General features: G+C 35.1%; 2 protein-coding genes across 2 annotated transcripts; both read right to left on the bottom strand.

Moving 5' to 3' along the window:
* Positions 1-2,980: 2,980 nt before the first annotated feature.
* Positions 2,981-9,391, bottom strand: LOC140150923 (potassium channel, subfamily K, member 16-like). Its single transcript, XM_072173078.1, has 3 exons — positions 8,199-9,391; positions 6,719-6,878; positions 2,981-4,207 (listed from the first exon to the last, which is right to left on the bottom strand). The coding sequence occupies exons 1-3, from the start codon at positions 8,391-8,393 to the stop codon at positions 3,429-3,431; spliced, it is 1,134 nt and encodes a 377-aa protein (XP_072029179.1). The 5' UTR covers positions 8,394-9,391; the 3' UTR covers positions 2,981-3,428.
* Positions 9,392-14,785: 5,394 nt separating this feature from the next.
* LOC140149842 (solute carrier family 23 member 2-like) lies at positions 14,786-18,461 on the bottom strand. The gene is made up of 5 exons (XM_072171873.1): positions 18,342-18,461; positions 17,769-17,918; positions 16,317-16,412; positions 15,522-15,743; positions 14,786-14,960 (listed from the first exon to the last, which is right to left on the bottom strand). The coding sequence occupies exons 1-5, from the start codon at positions 18,430-18,432 to the stop codon at positions 14,929-14,931; spliced, it is 591 nt and encodes a 196-aa protein (XP_072027974.1). The 5' UTR covers positions 18,433-18,461; the 3' UTR covers positions 14,786-14,928.
* Positions 18,462-19,344: the final 883 nt, after the last annotated feature.

Below are 19,344 nucleotides of genomic sequence, written 5' to 3'. Positions count from 1 at the left end.
TAAAATTTAATTTAATAACAATATATTTATTGATATGAACTTGTGTATAGCGATCTTAACGAATCGGATAGAAACGTGTGCACAGAATTTGTTGTGGGACTTGAGAGCACATTAGATACATCAAATAAGTTTTGAAATTTGCGATATAATACAAATTTTATTGCAAATTATTAAAACCAATATTAATATTGTCCTATACTTGGGGGGTGCGCATTCAACTGTAGTTCGCTAAAGAGCTAAAGATAAAGAAGCATTGCTTCCCAACTCTATAAGCCACATCGTACCGGTTTATATAATTAATATAGTTATGTCAGAATTTCAGTTTTAATTTCACCGTTTTCACTTCCGACTGCCAAATGTCCAAATCAGTAATTTATATCGAAAACAACCAGCAGAAATCATCGATAATTCTTTTGTGACATGCGGAATCAATCCATGGATATATTCACGCGTTGATTAAAAAAATGCAGTTGGAAGTGAAAAGGTGCAATCAAAACGGACATTCTGAAAAAACTATGCTATAGTCCCGTATGATGTGTTTTAGAAAGTTGGGAAAAGTCTTTTATCAGCGAACAATATTACTAAAGAGGTGACTCCCAAAGAACTTCATGGGGCAAGTTCAAGCCTGTCAAAATCGAAAATCTTTCACTAAAATACTATTAAATGTTACCCCTAAGTCTAATACCATGATTAAACAATATAGTATCAAGCATTATGCTTTTCTAATAATTGAATCATCAAATCAGTCAAAAAACGGCGTAGCATGAAGCACTCGTGACCTATACTTTGATCAGCTCGTAATCGGCGGGAAATGTATATTAGGCTTTTACCACTACGCCGAAAAGTAGACCCACATTAAGAGTGCTACAGCTCAACTTACCGTACTTTTCCTAACCAGACAGTCCATGCCAAAATTGTTACTACACCTTTACATTTCATCGAATATCTTTTTGATGTCTGTCATTTTGAACATCACACTTGAAAGATGTATGCTATGTAGAAACTTTATTTTGCAATTTCATAATTTGCATATTATTAGCATATTTGCAAGAAAAAACATGAAAATCAATAAATACCTATATTTTTCACAATTTCAATATTTTATTAGAAATTAAGCATGTAGGCCGTTTGTTATGACTTGATGAATGAATCTGTTAAAACAGATTTGTGTAAAAATCAAAATTTTTTGGATGACCTATATTTTCTTTGAATATTTATCAAATTTCTTAATTTAGGTATAATACAGTGCAGAAAAAGATGTCAAAAAATCTGTTAAACAGATTTCCAATAAATTTTCCATTTTGGGTTAAATACTCAATTTTCATGCGCGGGATATTTCAAACATAAAATGAAAACATGTCCATTGCACTTTTTCCTCGAGATGTACTATAATATCAAGGTTACGGATATATTATAATCCCTTCTTATCTTCAGTGATCCATCAGATACCTATTGTTATGAATGATCAATGAAAAGGTTCAGAACTGGGCTACTAATGGTCTGTCAAGTATCTATAGTTATTTTCATGACTGTGTCAACTCAAAAATCATGCAAGGTCGAATGTAGGAAAAGTATGATCAGTTGAGCTGTATAGTTGACCTATCTGCTCTATATTTTGCGAGTTAAAGAAAGTAGACAAAATATATGACATGAATTAATAAATTCGTGATGCTTCTGGCGAGATGTCACAAGACAATTCTCAATATAAAACATATTGATATTAATCCGCGATGTTAAAAGGCCCGCCGATTACGAGCTGATCAAAGTATATCTCTGTTTACGTGTGGATAATCAGGAAGAGTAGTCAGACGGACATTGCAAAAGGACATTGGAAAATATAACAGAAAGGGATACATTGTGCAATACGAGAAACTGCAAATGGTCCATACTCAAAAATACACCAACATACTTAAAGTCCGATTGATACTGCTAATATTGACGCCGAATATTCGATGCAAGATTTATTCGTTTTTCAGTCTGTTTCAAGTCATTCGTTTTTCATGTAACGAATGAAAAAAGGAAAGAATTCGACGTCGAATATTTGTTTTTGTCAATCAATATTCGTTGGAAGATATACATGATTGGAATAAACTCAACCCAGAAAGTATCGAAACGATTATAGATGGTCAGATATATCGGGAACTGAAATATATAGCAAAAACTTATTTAATGTATATAAAGCGCAGTTTTCTCCTGCGCATTTTGATTGCACTTAACTCCTATTCAAGCCAAATGCGTTGTTCAGAACATGTAACGACGAATCCAGGCAGTGTAAGACAGTGATGGTAGGCATACCAAGTATTGAGATGTCAGCAGAAAGAGTTCATGAGATAAGTCAGAGATAAGTATTAAAATAAAGTAAAGTTTATGGTTAAGTAAACAGAGCACATCGGTGTCTTTTGTCTTGATTTGGTGTGGGTGTGTGTGTGTGTGTGGGGGGGGGTGTACACGTGTGTGAAGCCACTCAAGCGCCTATAACTCGACCAAATGATATCGTAGAGCAACAAAGAGGTATCAAAATGCGCAGGAGAAAGCTGCGCTTTATATACATTAAATAAGTTTTTGCTATATATTTCAGTTCCCGATATATCTGACCATCTATAATCGTTTCGATACTTTCTGGGTTGAGTTTATATTAAATAACGAATACTTGGAAGTTGAAAGTATTCGTTATTCACTGGGTTACTTTAATGCAATGCCGCTGCATACTTTCACACGTATCTACTTGCAGCTTAATTGATTTACAGGATTGTGCCTTTCCGATTATTCAAAGAATTACAATTACCACGATTATCTCGGGCAAGGCCAAATGTTCTTATTTTAAAGATATCAAGATTTCTTGGTTACCGCTAAAATCCGTTGGTAAAAGGCCTTCTGCTGGCTGGGAAATCATTAAGACACATCCCCGGAGGAGTCACTCGCATACCAAAGTGGTATGCATGCTCGTCCCAGCACCTCAAAAATGGACCCTAAATGGCGAAACTTTACCTAAAAAGCACCCTTTTTTCTAAAAACGTTGACGCCGCCACAAGGCCAAAAATCAACCCGTTTTCGACGTTTTGGGGGACGAGCATGCGTACCACTTTGGTATGCGAGTGGCCCCCGGGCTCACATCATTTATCTCTCAAACATTTTGCAACTTTTATTTGGTCATCGACAAATTTCCACAGCCAGTCTTTTGTAACATCATTTGATTGGTGGACATCGCATTCTCTTTTCATCATTTCAAAATAACACGGATTTATACCGTGTCCTACAGTCACGCGTTCATTTATGTTATTCCGTTTTGTTCACTGCACGAGTAGATATGTCCCGTAACATAAAGTACCAGGTAATCAGAATAAAATATTCCTGTTATCAATATGAAGAGAACGTTTTGTTGTGTTATAATCGTTTATACGTTATTGCCTGACAAATATATAGTATATTTATATTGCTGTCTCATATAAAATGATCCCAAATCCAGGCAATGCTTGTGCCTTTCTATCCCACGAATTACTCCTTTCATGATCCTTATTATCTTTGGTATTTGTTGCTGCTTTGGAGGGGATCGTCTCTGCTATTTGTCGCACAGGTGAATCATATGATGCATCGTCCAATGCAAAGGCGCGTTTTATACTATCAGTATCGGTAATAAGTGCAGAATTCTGCAAGCTAATTTCACTGGAGTTTCCTACATTCTTGGAATCCATCTCGATCTTTGTGCTTCCTATAGATGTACAGTATTGTAGGATCTTAGTTGCTTGCTTCCTTTGTATCTGTTGAACTACGTTAAATACAATAGCTACAACAGCTAATCCGTATACCAGATACAAAGAAGTTAATAGTCTATAATATCTACTTTTCTTATTCTGATGTGTAGGCACAACATCACCAAAACCAATAGTACTTAAAGTAATAAAGCAATAGTAATGGGCAGTGGTATAGCACCATCCTTGTGAATAACTATAAAGACCTGCTGGTATTAACACTATTAATGTATACGCCATGCTTCCTATTAAGATAATGTTTAGAATTTTCCGCATTCTTGACGTTCTCACACACCTTTCCAAACATTGGTCAAGTTTCATTGCCAGTAGCTTTCCACGTTTCTTACATTGAATGCCGACTTCAGCGAGTAGCCATGCCATGAGCGGAATACCGATGAAAGCAAACCAGATACACATGGACCGACCTAGGTTTGTTGACGGCGTCATATTCCCATATCCTATATTCATACGTGAAAAAGAAGAAAAGCGATATAAAGTATATTAGACAATTATTTATTTTTCACTTAACTACCTTATAGGTTCAATATTACATTAGAACATTGGGAAAGATTAAAGAGCATTGCCCAAAATGGGTAACAGAATTAAGCATTATTGATCGCGTCCTAACTTCAGTGTTATTATTATACTAGTGTAATCCCGGAGTGTAATATTGTACAAAAACAAAGGTTACTCCAAAAGTATCGATTCTTAGATAAACGACGCGACGACAAAATCAGACAAGTCTATTATGTCTCTTAGTATACAAATATATACTGCCATGCGAGGTTCTGGTTAAAACTATGGGCCCGAGGTGAGATCAATAGTACTAAAATAGTATTAATTGATCTCAATGAGGGACCACAGTTTTAACCAGAACTTCGAATAAAGGCAGTATATATTTGTTTTATATACTTCATTAATATGTTCTTTGTTCATTGATTGGTTAAAAGAAAATCATTTGACGTTTTGACTCTCCAGCTTCTATCCTGAGTGAACAGCACGACCAATTTAAGCACAACCTATATTTTGCCCTTCAAAAAAAATCGAAGAGCCTAAAATCGGGCTGACCAATAACAGCAGCGTGAAATCACGCTATGGCAGTTTCGCATGCGTGAACTGTTCCGTCGCATCAAATGCGCGCACGCGGAAGGCATGGTCAAAAGTACTATTTACGGCTTGGAGGTACTATTTACGGCTCATCCGGGACATTACAAATACTATTTACGGCTTAAAGGTACTATTTACGGATAGGAGTACTGATGGTAGAACTATTTTTGATCATGTGATCCACTTTTAACCAATCAATGAACAAGAATATATTAATGAAGTATATAATAGTAGTTAATGCATCGGCATCAGCATATGGAAAGGTTTGTATACAAAAACGATTCTCTTATAAACATGATAAACCACCTACGCACAGTATCCACCTCGATACACCTGAGCACACATTTTCGTCCAAGCAGTGAATTGTCTCTACACAGTCTTCGATTACACTACACGGTTGAGTGCATAGCATCATAAGAGCTGTGTGAGCTTCTAGCTGGAAAACATGTCTCTGTGATTGGGTTTTGTCGAAACCTCAAGTGTTCCCTTCATCCAATCAGATTTGTTTATATCAAGCGAAAGCTAACACTTCCCCTAAACAGTTTTCCCCATTAAGGTCAACAGATAACGCAATTCAATGTTTTAGCAAATCGAAAGTGTTTAAGCTGTTGAAAACGACCTATCCCAGCACCAAAATGTAGGTTTTAAAAGTCAAAACCTCAAGTGTTCCTTACAATATTTTTCAAATTTTATGTCATTAAAAAAGAGCACTTATATTGTCCATATACTAAGTTGCAAATCTTGTCTAAAAAGTTATTATTTTCACCTATTTTGTCATACGGTTGTAAATTCAATGAACTATGACTTTGCTAAAGAGCGCTTACAAATTGATATGTTTTATTGTTGTTAATTACTGTTGCTTTTTGTTTGTTTGTTTGTTTGTTTGTTTGTCCTTTTTTTTTTTTATGAAGACCCAAATAGCATTGTACAAGAAAACATATGCGCATCGCATCTATAGTTAAATTAGATTAATGGATCCTTTCAGATCATACTTTTGTACCAACACGCGCAATCGAAAACACAGTACATGTAATTACGCAAAATTTAGATTAAATAATTATACTATTAACTATATGTCAAGATTTTGCCAACAACATTACAAAACATTACAATAGGTGTAACGCGGGTACAACCAGGTACAACTATGACCTGAAATATTCTACATGCTTTGTTTGGTAATTGAAATTTAATAACAACAATTTTGAATGTGACTGGTAATTGCTTTATTTCATTAGGATATGTCAGTGTTATCAAAATGATGCAGACCGTGCAGACGGCAACAAATCCAATCTTTTACCATGGCCGCTGGAACCTAATAAACGCGTCTCTGCATAATCATTTATGTCGAAAAGAAAACCCCCCATAGCATAATTTCCATGATAAATGCAACTGATGGCACTATGGTCATGCACTATCGCACAAAAACAACTTACACGGCGATGAAGCACGTTAGTGATGTTATATTTAATGGCTATTTTCATAAATTGGACGTCAAATTGAACGGGTGTTGCTTTCAACTCTGAATATATTGACATGTCATGTTTTTTTTAAATTTCAGTATCTGTATTCGTTTTCCTAAATTTAGGCGATAAGACAGAATAAATTAAATCGCATGATAGACCCTGATATTTAATCAGCTTTTCGTCGTGTGTATTGCTCCGCAACAACTAATATGTTAACTGACAGTATTATCTTATATCTTATAGATGACATAATTAATAACGCCTGTCATTAATGTTCTAACCTATGACTATGAAATATGAATATGATAACGTTTGTACCGTAAATTTAACAGAGTGTGCTAAACCCATTTTTCACATAATAACAGCATTTTGATAAAGGTCGTAAATTCAAAAACTTACCAATTGTAGTTACAACAGTAGTTGTGAAAAAGAATGCATTTGGCCAATCCCAATTCGTCAACCCCAGGTGTATTGTGGAATTCGTCAACCCCAAGATGTTTGTGCTTTCTTCGTCTTCATCTAAATTCAAACGAACACCTTCACCGGACGCGTGCATTATCTGCAAATAAGGAAAATATAAACATCTCAAAAAAAGTAACTAATCCCCCTTAAATTATGACCAATATTCAGAAACGGGTGATTTGTATTACAAATCTGTCAAATGCGTTGGAAGCAGAATTTATTTCTGCACATTTTGACACCTTATTTGTAGCAATTGACTAAATATTGACATTTAAATCAATGTAATCCAAGATTTGAAAGTTGCAGTAAATTGTATTGATTTTGTATTCAGTGTAATGGAAGGAAATCTGTGTAATGATATCTGAGTGTTCTTGTATTGTATGTAAGTGCAGCTTTCAAATATGGACCTCACTACATTAAATTGACCGGTGTTTTATTGTTTTCTGAGCTATCGTATCAAATGAGGTGTCAAAATGCGCAGATATAAATTCTGCTTCCAACGCATTTTACAGATTTGTATTACAATAGCCCCCTTTTGAATAATGACCATTATTTAAGGGGGGTTAGTTACTTTTTTTTGAGATGTTTATTTCAATTAAGGTATGCACATTAACAGAACTAAATACGTGTATGTTTGGTTTTATAATATTTTTGTATCCCATAGGGATTGTATTGATGCAATGGTGTAACTTATGTTAAATTGCATATAGCTTATCACCATGTTACCTTCACAATATTCTTACAACCAACGATACGTGATAAACAAATCTATATAGTAATACCATTTATATTCTGCTAGACTAAAGAGCCTAATTAGAGGCTCATTATGTTATATGGCTATTCCGCTTAATTTAATCTTACAATGTACCTGACATAAACATTGGAGTATGCACAGTCAATTTATTACCAAAATATAACACGCTTTTGTCTTTTGAGAAGTTAGCAACTATTTTAAACTGTTGTGATTTGATAGTTCACAGCATCTTGCGAATGGTAGCGAGCTTTGGCAAAACAATTGCTTTTATCATTTCGTAGCAAACGTGTAGAACAATTCAATAACAACAATAAATCAAGCAAGTTTTCAAACTATATTATTTGTAGAATGAACTTTGCTAAACATCAAAGTGTTATTTTTCAATAATATAATTATTTAGATATGAAAATCGAGTTCTTGGCCGCTTTGACCAACAGTACCTCGTGTACCCTTAAGACATTGAAAATACAATGCTTCTTACCTGTCAAACAATATCAGCTCTGGACAAAATCGTAAATATCACAATACAATCAAATGTTATTGGTAAGCAAACAATTATTCTATCAATCGTTGTATTTTACAGAATGATTAATTCATTTTTTTTTAAACTTTTGTTACAACGCGTGTTCATCGACACTTAATCATGTTCAGTTTTATATTTACCTCTTTTAAGAATTTGGCGAGACTTTCCGTGGTTAGAGTTGGATTTTCCTCTAGAAAACTACGTATAGTTTGTGTTAGTCGTTGCCTGGTTTGAAGCTCATGCGGTCCCTCAATCAACGTAAATATACCAGCTCCTACTGAAAGATACACAGCTGATGCACTAAATAGAAGAACTATTCGCCAATACCGTTTCATCTTCCAAACTTGGTATCCAGATTAAGCGTGCTGAAAAACAATTCTCAGCATTGATGTAGAATCTAAAGTCGTTCCAACAACGTAGGTGTTTTCTTATCATTGAGTTTTATCACATCGATTCAACAATCAACATAAAAAATACAAATCATGTCCTGTTATGATATATCGTATCTAGTAAAAGGCTGTATTGACATCCACGTACATGACCGTAGGTTATGCAGACACTGGATAGCATAACCCATTCTGTTCACTAACTATGCTAACACAGATGCCTGATGTGTCCACGTTCACAATTTTAGAATATACGTATGTTAAAAATTTCAGTACTTGACACCAATATATCCATATTTGATATCTACGAGTTAGCTACATTCAAACGAGTACAAACATGCCTAGTAATAATTGGTCACAGTTGTTCTTAAGATAGCTCCTCACATTATTGAGAATATTATTATCTCACGGTATTCCTGGGCTGTGTGAAACACATACTACAGTTGCGTGTATCTGAATAACATGGTAAAGCGATCCAGAATAATCCATTGAAGTCTCTTAACTCATGTTGTTTCAGTTGCATCTTATATTTGTCATATAAGACTGTCTCAACACATATCAAGTCTCTGGCGTTGATTGAATATGTACATCTGTATGTGCAACGTTTAACTCGTACTTTTGTATTTCCAAAATGTTGTTCACAAGCTGCATACACACTGCTGGATAATTACCCGACAAAATATATAAATCTGTCTTGTAATTAATCGTTCAATCATTCTTATACCGAATCTGTAACCATTATGTACCATTAACAAAAATGAGGTAATGGATACCATTATATTAAGTTCCGAAATTAAAACAGCCATCCACAAAATACCGTCGATACCATAACATTATCATTGATGGATGTTGTGTTTTTTACCAAAGGTTATATTACAACACTCAGAGTGACCCTTGATACCTGTCAGTAACTGCTAATAAATGACGGTGATCATGAATTATTGAAAAATAATTGGTTTGGCTCTGTCATCTATCCCTGGCATCTATCCTTGTTTTATTTGTAGATAGGAATATTGTGCATACGGATTCTTGCCGATTTTAAGGGATATGACAAAATAATGCCTAAATGTAATTTATAAAAACAATGATACAATAATTAGACAATAATAACTGCGCACCATCTATTTTGAGGTCATTGTGCATGTATACGCTAAGTGTTACGGCAACGCACACGCACACGCGATGCCGTTGCGCTTCTGTGATTGGTAGCTCTGGTTGTCGGCACTAATGTCAAGTTCGCCTAGTCGATTTTTTGCAGGGTAGGTTTAATAATAATTAAAACTTAACAGCGTTTCATAGCATAAATTAACTTAAAATGTCATTTTGATCAGATACAACGGTAGTCGGTAATGAATGACAATAATAACTTTGCCCCATCTATTTTGAGTTCATTATCGCGCCCTCGGAAAAATACCTCGGCCCTATTAAACAAAACCCTCCAATTTCCCACAACGGCCTCAAAATAGATGGTGCGCAGTTAGTATTGTCTAATTAAAGTTCTGAAACATCAAGTGTTTTTAATCCAACAATATCATAACCACTCTCCATGGAAACGCTATTGTATTTTATTAGGGTTCAAACTAATACTTGTATCATAAATAATTATAATTCAATATACAATACTTATTTTTGGAAATATATATAATATAATTTCCCAAAATAAGTATTGCATATTGAATTCAGAACACGAACCCTAAAGATGACAGATGTAAGACAGCAAGCCAATACTCTCAGTCAACAACGGTGAATGTGAGCTGGCTGGTGTGCTGTCTGTCATAGTTTGTATAGTGTAAGTGTAACATCCATCTGCACTTCTTGGAAACGCTACAGCTCACTCAATCACTATATCACAACTCGTCACGGTCACCACAATTTGTTATTGGAAATGCTGTAGATAAAGTACTGAGACTAAGGGTGGTACAAAAAGCAAAAAGTTAACAATTACAAATTTATTATTTGAAAAATTATGATTTGAGTCTATGCTTGACATAATTATAAATTACTCGATCTCTCATAACTCAGTATGGTAGACTTACAGGATTGAACACTACCAAACCACGATCAATGGTGCTTTACAATTGGAATAAGCGCGAAGCGCCGAAAATGTTATTTCTTGACACTAATTATCATGATTAAGCAGTGCTTTATTCACTTATCTGGACTCCCCTCTATTAAGCGGGTACTATACCCCTAGCAAATGTTTTGCTTATTTTTGCGTTTTTCTCAAAAATTATAGCGCATTGGTGACAAGTAAGATATGTATATTATAGGGCAAGGACTACTGCTACTGCACTGAAAATTGGGCAGGGTGTAGTACCCCTTAATATGTCGCAAATAAATAAATAATTTAGGCTTAAAGGGATTTGTTGAAGAAAACCACGCTTTTATGCATTTTACACACTTATTTGACCATAATTAAAGTAAATGTTGGTCATCAATTCCGATAAAAAGCACTGGATGTATTGTCGATCTTCCGATATTGTGATAGAGGAATTATCAACCTACCCCCATTATCAGGCCTGCATTCCATTACAGGTGGCGTCCTTGCCTTGTGACTTTCGTCCCAGCGGCGTATCGAAAATGTTCCCAGTGGTCATAATTTATTAATTTTGGCCTGTTTTGTTGGGACAATCGTTTTACATTATTTTAGCCCAAAATCAAGGTGAAATGTTGTGAAATACGTGCCTTCGAAACTGTTAATATTATACTATTTTGACGGTTTTAACGGGCTGAAGCGAAGATACACAGGGCAACTCTGGTCAATTTTTGTCCGGTAGATGAAGCTGGCTAAGCCGGCCGGTAAAGCCGTCTGGGGTCACTTTGCCCATGTACCACACCCCTTGTTACGCACCTGCTTGTCCCGAGGTTCCCCCCAGGCGGCAAATGGCATGATAGAGCCGGCAACTTGTGAAACCGCCCGGCCGTATGGCATTTTCCATATACTCGGTTAGTTTTGTGGGGTTCATTATCGAACCCCAACGGTTTTAGCATGTATTTATATTATTTATTAACATAGGCCTATTTGTTTGTGATATTTCAAGCGTTTTAAAATTTCAAAATAATCCCATTCAATTACACGGTTGACGATGAAAATTTACTGAATTTAGAGAATGCAATGCGACCACCACCTGGTTTCCCCCTCGAGTGACCGAAAATTGGGGAAGAAAGGACGTTACCAGAAGCATTGTAACGCAATGTTTGCTTGAATCTTTTCGCAAAATCATCGTTTGACTGATTACCACAAACTATATACATTTTCCCAACTCGATCAGTCTTACTTCGTAGACGAGCTTTTAAAAGTCCTGGTCATTTGTCCGGTCGTATCTGACGATATGATTTATTCGGAGTTTTAACTAAATGTCTAAATGTACACTAAGACTTCATGTAATATGTTTAGAGGTGCATTTCGTGATATAATTGCTGTGTGTCGATAGAGATCTTTCAAATATTTGAAGTATAAGTATCATTGGACCTTATAAATCTCATAAATAATAAAATGTGCGAATTTTGTTTTCATTTACCATGCATCTACATGTAATTTTTAATATCGTTCAATAGAGATAGCAATATTACATGCGGGAACCGTATTATCATGAAATGGTTATGAAAGCCCCCTAATCATACTAATACTAAAAGACACAGCCTAATAGCCTTTAAAATACATCTAATCGCTAACCATGCTAACGCATTTACTTTTATTATACACTAATTATACAAATAAATGAAAGCTCATTTAGGCTACTCTCTTTGCCGCTCAACTATGTCGATTTACATTAACTAATTATGACTTCAATTCAAAGTTCCTTGCTCCTTGTCCTAAAAAATACAATGAATTTGAAAGCAAATGGACAAAAGAGCATGGGGGGCATGTTTCCCTTCCCACCAAAATTCACACCTATCATGGGCCAAAATAGTGCAAAATGCCACATGTTTGCTTTGCTACGCGCACACATCGTCTTTTTGGAAGCTCCAATTCTTTACATGTGGAGTTAGTCTTTCTAAAAAAATCGGTATATTTATATAATCCACCGGTCCGATAGTACTATGTCAAATGATGGAACCGGGATTTTTTCTTCTTTGCCTCAAAATTGTTATTTTGCCTGCCCCACAAAGAAAGCTGGCTACGCCCCTGCATTATGGCTTTAATGTGTCATATTGCATACACAGGCAACCGTAACTTGACACATATGGAAAGGTTTAGCTATAAAAACGAATCTCTTATAAACCATCTATGCACAGTTTATATCTCGATACAGCTGAGCAAACAATTTCGTCCAAGAGCTTCCAAGCAAGCAGTGATTGTCTCTACACAGTCCAGTCTTTGACTGTATTACACGGTTGAGTGCATAGTACAGACTATTTAATATGGAATATTTTTTCACAAAATTCCACGACTGGTCTGGACGAAGTCTGCATAAACCGCCCGGGGCCGGTGTGTCGCGACGTCGGAGCTGGTGTAAAATAATTGTTTGGTAGAAAACGAGTTTTCCATAAGTTTAAATTCTGGTGCTCATAATGTAGCGAACTTGCCTAAAATGGCAGATTTGGGGAGGCTGAATTTGAGCTTTGTGGGGGACACAATTTCGGACTTTATGCAACATTTGTCTGTTATTATCAAATTTATAGGGGTCTGAGGTGTTATTCCTAAACTTCGTCAGCAATTGCCATTCATCACAGCTGAAATACACTTGCAAAGTACCAATTTTTTGAACATGGGAGGAGCTTAAAATATGGCTCTTAAACGTGGTACGTACTCAGAAAGTTTGAATGCCCCCCTGGGGTCAAATGTTATAAACTTATGGTACAGAAACAACTGCGCGGATTCCTGGTTGTCCAATGAAAACATGATGTTTCTTAGTGTACAACCAGTTTTTTAATAATGGCCCCAGGGGGCCATTCAAACTGTCTGAGTGCGTACCACTTTTAAGAACAATATTTTTCAAAGCTCCTCACACTTTCAAAACTTGTAGATTACAAGTGCATTTCAGTTCTGATGAACACTTATTGGTATTTAGGGTCAGTAAATATCACCTCAAACCTATATAAATTTGTTAATACCAGAATAAGGTTGCTCACATTCAGAAATTTTACCCCACAAAATCAAATTCAGTCTCCTTAAATCGACCATTTTAAGCTAATTCACTACATTATGAGCACAATAATGTAAAGTAATGGAAAGCACATTTTCTGTCAAACAATTATTTTACAAGATCTCCCGACACACCCCAATTAATATTTAGCCCGTGTGGTTCATGCAGACCCCTTACAGACCAGACTTGGAATTTTGCGAAAAAATATTCCATATTAAATGTCAAGTCTGTATCATAAGAGCTGTGTGAGCTTCTAGCTGGAAAATAGGCATATGTGATTGGTTGTTGTCAAAACCTCGTGTTTCCTTCATCCAATCAGAATTGTTTTATATCGAACACTTCTCCCTTAAAACACTTTTTTCATCATGTCAATAGATGACGCAATTCAATGTTTATAGCAAGGCGAATGTGGTAAATATCTTGAAAACGACCTATCCAAAATGTAGGTTTAAAAGTCAAAACCTCAAGTGATCCTTACAATATTTTTTCAGATTTTATGTCATTAAATGAAAGAGCACACTTATATTGTTCATATAATAGACGAATCCAACGAGCCAAGTCATGGTCAGAATTCCTCTGGCCATTACTGGGCCCCCGCGGCACCAAACTGGTGTTGCGACTGCCCAATTGGGTGGATTAAAGCCGCATAAAAATCGATGCTATATTGTCTTGTGTTGTAAACATTCATCATTCTATTGTCTACGTATAACACGGGTGATGGAATGCAGTTTAAAATCCCCGCCAAGGCCTCATCATTTCACATTTTAGGTGGAATAGACTCGACGGGGACCCGGCTATGGCTGCCATTGAGGTGTAGGAATGCGTGAAATTGGATTCGTCTATACTAACTTCATTTCAATGAGCAATAATTCTCTTTAAATTGCAAATCTTGTGCAAAAAGTTACTATTTTGCCTGTTTTGTCATACGTTATAAATTCAATGAATGACTTTGCTAAAGAGCACTTACAAAATTGATATGGAGTGAGAGAGTTTCTCCGCCCTTAATATTAAATTTTACTGAACCGAATGATTACTGTTGAAGAAGTTTGGCATATTTGTAATGTTTCCACATTTCCCAACTAATACCTAAATATATAGAATCATCTAAAGTTAGTGAGTTCGAAACAGCAGAGCAATTTTGACAAAATGTCATTATTCAGACATTAAGTGCCCCCATAGAACTTAAAATGCCCAAAATAGCAAATGGAGTGGTTTTTCAATTTACAATTTTTACATTATTATTTCCGTTTAAGATGGACAGAACCAATTCCTGACATTTGATTACTATTATAATTTCAGCACTTTGAGTAAAGAATAACATAATTAAAATTTTATGGAAATCGTACATTATGGTGTGTAGTATCAGGGCATAAATGCACGTATGACGGCTCCGTTCATACAGACTCATTTCCAGCGTTGATTGTCACTAAAAAGAAAGAAATGAGAAATAAATAATGCTATATAAAATATTGTCATGTACAAGGTCAAGCAATTAACATACTTATTGTTAAAATGAGCGGAAAATGAAAAGGACGAGTAGGTATAATATCAGCAATACATATTAACTCATTTATTTGGGGTTCACATTGTAATACGGAACAGCCAATTAAAGCCATATTATAACATTTGCTGAGGAGAACGCCCTCAAAAACATTTTAAATTCTGGTTTTTACACGTCATTGTAATGTACTTTAGTCAATAAAGATACTCTGCAAAAATCAAGACTTTAGGTGTTGTAGTTTTGTCAAAATCTGAGATTTTGAATAACCCTGAGGATCGTACCGTATTACAACCGCAGGGAGTAACATGCATGGGAGCTAGTAGTAAATTCCAATTTTCTATGCTTTACCTCACTTGTTCGGCTCAAAATTAAAAGGGAAAATATCTGACAGTAAAAGCTAACATTTTAATGGAAAATAAATAATAATCTATTTTTACAGAAATGTTATAATATGGCTATAAGTAATAAGCATGGAATAACTCGCACCTGTGTTACGTTTGTAGCAATTACAACAACGTGGGCACCTGCCATTAAATCCTCGGAATGTCGGTGAAAATGGTAAATATGAAAATAACTTGACATCTCGGATGTATTTCATTCCAAATGGAAACTCATAACATTTGAGAAGATGTTTCTGTACTTCATCTCCTTCTTCACTGCTACCGAACAGTTGACGCCATTCTTTCATACCTCGTTCCTCATCGGTTCCTAAATGAATATTTCAATATATCGACAAATTCATTTATATTAAAATACTTTCTTTCTTTCTTTCTTTCTTTTCTTTCTTTCTTTCTTTCTTTCTTTCTTTCTTTCTTTCTTTCTTTCTTTCTTTCTTTCTTTCTTTCTTTCTTTCTTTCTTTCTTTCTTTCTTTCTTTCTTTCTCTTTCTTTCTTTCTTTCTTTCTTTCTTTCTTTCTTTCTTTCTTTTTTCTTTCTTTCTTTCCTCTCCTTCATTCGATTATTAAGTTCTTGCAATGAATTTGATTTTAACAGCATGTATATAAATTGATACTTGTTGAATGACTTGTACGTTATGATCTAATGGTATTTTTGGAAACTCATACACATTATGAAGTTACGTTAATTTGAAGCAATTAACTTAGACATTCAGCATAATGTTAAAGTTAACATGCTTTTACTTGTCTTATTGCATGCTTTCATTTGTCTTACTACATGATATGGGAAAGAAGTGACCAAAACAACTATGAAAAATGCCAAAAAACATCCAATGATAATGCTGGTGGAAGGTGACTTGCTTGCGCCTTTTTGGCACTTGTCTCACCTGGGATGGAATTGTCCAAAACAAATCCCACAAAACCTCCCACGAACATACTAGTACTTAACAGCGCGGTAAATATGTTATCAATCTCCATCACACCTTTAAAAAGATAAAAAAATTTATAATGTTTTAATACTGTTCAGCTTCACAAGACCTGCATTGTTTAAATTTAGGCATACTTATCCCAAATGATAAGTTTAGATGTCGGTTTACATTATTAAGTCGTTAAATATACAGTGTGCTTCAAATTTGAAAAGTGCTCATCTGTATATATATATATATATTTGGTAATAAGCTTCAACGAAATTTAAAGGGTTGAAGTATATCACGAAGATGTTGAAATCCGCCCCAACTTTGGTATGTTTCTATAACACCAATAATGCATCACCCGTAGTAATATTTTCAAATGAACATTCACGATAGAATCAAGTTAGTCAATCAATACGCATGTCGCGTTGCACCGAAATTCCTTCCGAAAATACATTATGCGTATTGCATAACAAAGAGGCTGGATTAACCTTGTGAACTGTATCTATTGTCATGCAATATGCCTATTATCTTGTGAAGGAATATAATCCTAGAACTACTGAGCCATATTTTGTAACGCGGACTATAAATATCCTTGCGAATATAAATCCTCACACAAAAATGGCGTTGCTTTCTCCAAACACTTATCTTCTTGCGCTGCTTTCTCCAAACGCTATAAATCCCCTTTCACTGCTTTCTCAAAAATGGTGCTTCTTTCACCAATCACTCTTCTCCAGGAAACAGGCTTCTTTAACACTGCTCCACTGTATTTGACAGATGTGCTATTTATAAACCAGACTCCAGAAATTCGACAGAAAAACTTAAATCCTTTAATGAGGAAGAGGACATTTGTGTACTCGAAATCTCCTTCGTTGCTGTATTTAAAATACCTCAATGAGTATCTAACCAGTTTACATACCCAATAGCTCAATGGGTATGTAAACTGGTTAAAAATGTACCTCTTTTTGAAGCACAATGACGACCAACACAATCATGTAGTGTTTACAATCCCTCATGACATTCTGTAAAGTTCAATCTCAAGCTTCCAGCTTGTATACACCAGAAAACCCAAAATCTATTAAAAGACCATTCTGTCATATTACAACACTTCCTGCGGGTGATTTTCCAAATCTTATCCATTTCACAATCCAAGAGATTTTCCCACGATGGTGCAATGCACTGAATATTGAGCAATATGGAAAATCCCCTATGATATTAATGACTCTGATTGAGTTTGTTTATTGTAGTTAATGGGGTTTCCCCTAAAACATGTTGTAACACACAAACTCTTGTTTGATTACTTCCAAGGTATTTCTCCTTGCCTCATATTCCTCATGACATACTTTCAGTTAAATAATTAAATTAAATTACTCAGGGCACATCACAACACTTAGGCCTTTATTTGGTATAACGTTATACGTGTTATACCTGTATTGAAGAAATTCTTGTTCTCCTCCAATTTGAGCCAGTAAGGTAGTGCAAGTCCTGTAAACAAGGCGAAACCTAAAACAAACAGGTTGCGCGACGAATTCAGGTCGACAAATTGAACATTGGAAATACCAACCGCTACCACCATACCTACGAAAACATGAAGAGGATGACAATTATTAGATTTTCCATGCAAAAAACAGTCAAAGTCTCAGCATCACCCAGACACGCACGATCGAACAATCGGCCCTCGTGAATATGCGAGAATTCTCAGCATACAAACCACGAGGACTTCGACTGTTGACATGGTTGATGGATAGTCTGTATAGTAGTCTGTGATAGCAAGGTGTCAGAAGGCGGTAATTAAACTTGCATATGAAAGGCGAGCGCACGTAAATCATTCACTTTGGCGATAGAAGCTCGTTTTCAAAAAGTTTACATGCAGCGCTGTATTTCAGTAATTTCGAGTTGGATTTAATAATAATTAAAACAGTTCTATAAGACTCAAGGTAAACTTATACTGGTTTTAATCAGTTTAAAAAATAATTATGTATTGTAGCCGATTTCACTCACCAAACATAACAAAGAACATGCCTCCAACAATTGGATCCGGAATTGCCACAAACAGTGCACCAAATTTAGCAAAGCTCCCGAAAAATAGCATTACAATACCGCCGCACTGGACAACGCGTCGACTACTGACCTAATGGAATATCAAACAATCATTCATAAAAATGAGTGATCATTCTCGTCAAAGCAGTGAAAATGTAAATCTTTTTAAAACAAAAATAGGACAAAAAGAAGCAATACCGTGACGAAAAGGTCTCAATTCAAAGAAATCATTATTTATTTATTATTTATTTATTTATTTATTTATTTATTTATTTATTTATTTATTTATTTATTTATTTATTTATGTATTTATTTATTTATTTATTTATTTCATTATTAGAACAAACGCTTTTATATCAGCGGCACATGTCTACCTGACGGAGCGTTCACAAAATTACTAAAATAAAGAAACACAATAAGCCAACAAAAATAAAACATTTAATGAGTAATATTATTGATCCACTAAGCACAATCCCATTTTCATCAACGTGGATGCGCATTTTATCAAACAGACCAGAGCACAAGCAGTCAATTATGACCGAGAAATAAAGTGTGATTGTGACTTGTGGAACAACAAATTTACTTAAATATAAAGAAACAGAATTTATTATCGGTCTGATTTACGTATAAAAACATATTAAAGACTAATTGTGCTCTAAAACCGAGTTTTCTCAGCAATTAAATATCAGAGTGAGAGAAATGTTGGTGCGTTGAATATAGCTTTTACATTATTTTTGGATGTTTATATCCGTTTTAATATCCTTCGTTTACATCCTTTTTACGCACCGTGTTCACGAGATCAAAAACGTGTCCATGTTGTAATGTAGAACAATTTAAAACTGATTGTTGTTCACAACATTGTGGTCATGTTGTGTTTTAATGTGTGCCACGTATAAAACCACGCCAAGTAATAGCTTTCTCCCTTTTTGTTCACAAAGTAAACTTTAATGGCTCTTGAACCCAA

This window comes from Amphiura filiformis, chromosome 4, assembly GCF_039555335.1.
Source record: "Amphiura filiformis chromosome 4, Afil_fr2py, whole genome shotgun sequence".
Classification (NCBI taxonomy): domain Eukaryota; kingdom Metazoa; phylum Echinodermata; class Ophiuroidea; order Amphilepidida; family Amphiuridae; genus Amphiura; species Amphiura filiformis.
The sequence above is the reverse complement of the archived record's forward strand: the minus strand, read 5'-3'. Positions and strand labels throughout refer to the sequence as shown.